General features: G+C 41.5%; 1 protein-coding gene across 1 annotated transcript; it reads right to left on the bottom strand.

Moving 5' to 3' along the window:
• Nucleotides 1–1,468: 1,468 nt before the first annotated feature.
• On the bottom strand, nucleotides 1,469–2,319 carry LOC134215196 (perlucin-like). Its single transcript, XM_062694427.1, has 2 exons — nucleotides 2,166–2,319; nucleotides 1,469–2,104 (listed from the first exon to the last, which is right to left on the bottom strand). Exons 1-2 carry the CDS (start codon nucleotides 2,268–2,270, stop codon nucleotides 1,721–1,723), a joined length of 489 nt encoding a protein of 162 aa, XP_062550411.1. The 5' UTR covers nucleotides 2,271–2,319; the 3' UTR covers nucleotides 1,469–1,720.
• Between the last annotated feature and the right edge of the window lie 370 nt (nucleotides 2,320–2,689).

Here is a 2,689-nt window from a genome sequence, read left to right on the forward strand (position 1 = left end):
TGGCTACACGACCCATCATCTATATAGTTTTTCAAATTAATTTTGAGGTTAATTTTGAAATAGGAAGTATTTTTGAAAATGTTCTAAAATGACCTGAGAGCCTTTTGCCGGCTAGTTCATTTTAAGAATTTTGATAACCTAACTACTATTTACACTAATACATACAAAACAAGTTGATAACCTAAATTGGAACTAGCGCCTTAATCATTTCCTGGTCCGGGTGTAAGCAATACACCCTAAAGAAATCTTTACACTCACCAAAGAGCTCGTGCAGTGTTTTTATCCTGGCCAGACGATGGACCTCAGATGTTCTTGTTCTGGATGGGGTGTTCATGATCATCCGCAGGAATTTATTTTGCACCCGTTGCAGTTTGAGATGGTAGGGGGGACAGGAATGTTCACCTCGTCGATCACTTGAACACGGTTCCTCTTCGGATGGGCCTTGGTTGATGCTTTCCTTCGGATTTCCAGGAACTCCGCGCATTTCGGACAGCCTTTCGTAGTGGCCCGATATTTTTCGCCACAGTTGGCGCACTTTAGATCGGCCACCTCCATCTTGTCGCACTCATCCGTCGGATGCAGTTCGCCACACTTGTTGCAACGCACGGCCATGTGGCAATTTCGGGTGCCTTGCCCGAAGTTGAAACATTTGGTGCACTGCGACACGTCACGGTGCACGGGCCGGCATCGCTCCCAGCCAACGACGGTGTAGTTTATTATTCCGATCAGCTTCAGGTCCTTGAAGGAGCTCCAGATGGACCAAGTAAAGCTGATCTCGGTACTTTCTGACCTTGCCGTGGCGAGTGATTTTGTGCACGGCGATAGGCTTGAGTCCACTGCTTTCAGCTCGGTGATAAGCTATTCCTCCTTCATATAGTGAAGCCCTCGCAGCAAAGCTTTGGGCGACTTCATGCCGGGGAGGTCCTGTGGACCTGTAGGAACTCCACGATAGATTTGTGGTGATCTTGCTTTAAATCCAGAACGTGCACTTGAGGCCCTTCGCAATAAGCTGGCGGATTTTCGGCCGCAAATCCGATGGATCGCCCTTGACGAAAACAGGCGGGCACTTCTCCATCCGCTCAGTTTGCAATTACTGCTTCTACTTCTTTCTTTTTTCGGAGGACTTCCGGCGTCATCAAGCGGCAACGGCTCAACTTGACTAGCGATATTTGATTCTGGTTTGCCACCCAGTACCTTTGGATAAGGCGATATCCAATGTCAAAAGTAAACAAACACTTATGTTGCAAACAAGGACGAGCAAAGTATTGATGTCAAAAATTAATGGATTTCTCCAAATCCTATAAAATCACCCCAAAAATAAGTTTAATAGAAATTGAAAAGAAAATTTACTTGTCACAATATACCTAGTTATAAAAAACTGACGACTACGAACGCATCTTTGATCAATTTATTTTTAATCCTCTTTTGAAACTTTCGGAAAAACAATTAAAATTGTTCCTAACAAATTTTTAGTATATTTTTATTTTCTTAGAGTTTAACAAAAATCTCGTCAATAAATCTAAAAATAAATAAATTAACTTCTTAGCAGTAGACGTTAAAATTCCTAAAGTATCAAACTAGATTTTCCTACACATTGAATTACACCCAATATTAACTTTCTAAAAAAAAGATGAACGTGATTTTGATAATTTATAAAATAAATTTGGAAGTCATTTAATGAATAATAGAATGCTCATACCTCTCCTATTCGCGCCCTAATTTAGAACAACACAATCTCCTTCCCAATTTCTGAATTCTCACATACAAAATATCTCATTGCCGAGCACTCCCGATCGTTCCAGTGCCAATTCCAGTTGTGTCCCGGAATGAACCTAATTTCCACACAATGTTCAACGTTTTTGGCGTTATCGGGCTGACCAGTCTTCCAGTTCGTAAACTGCACCCGAGAACCGGTAGAGTGCCAATGAAAGTACGATTCCTGCGCCAAATCACTTGCCCCGATCCACATCTCGGTGGTAACATTGCTGAACTTATCCGTTGACGTGATCATCTGTGCCAGTTTCGATTGATCAACGGCGTTGTCCACAATGGCAAGCCGCATCCCCAAGTGGTTACAATACTCGTAGGCTTTGTACCAGTTTGCCTTAAATGGAAGCCGTGGTTTTGTTCACATTCACAAACATTATTATTAACGTTCGACTTACCGTGAAGTTTGGAATGAAATACTTCGAATTTAAAGTGCACTTCACCTGCTGGGCAAAACAGTTCACGACGGCCAACAAAAGCACACAGAAGATCACTTTACGCATCCTGTCGTTTGAGATGAACTCCGAAGACTGTGCTTCGGTGGAACCGGTATAAAGTTTGCAACGGTTTATTTACAGTCATTTTTCTCACTAGGGCCACAAACCGAATACTCGTCACCATTAGTCTCATGCATTGCAAGAAGCTTTGTAGAAAGGAATAAGCTCCTTTACCTTATCAGTTTGGTTTATATTATATGAACATGTGTAATGATAATGCCTTCGTTTATTCAGTGAACTCTTAATGGTGGTTCCCCGGACCAGCAACGACTTGTGGAATTCTGTTCAATGGTGAATCACACAAATGATACTTTTTCTGCCAAGATTTAAGAAAAAACAAAATTCGAAAATGGTGGCAATGCAAAAACATGCAAAATAATTGAAAAAATGTGATCTATTTCCCTAAAGAGTTTTTTTACCTTTCT

This window comes from Armigeres subalbatus, chromosome 2 (genome assembly GCF_024139115.2).
Source record: "Armigeres subalbatus isolate Guangzhou_Male chromosome 2, GZ_Asu_2, whole genome shotgun sequence".
Taxonomy (NCBI): Eukaryota; Metazoa; Arthropoda; class Insecta; order Diptera; family Culicidae; genus Armigeres; species Armigeres subalbatus.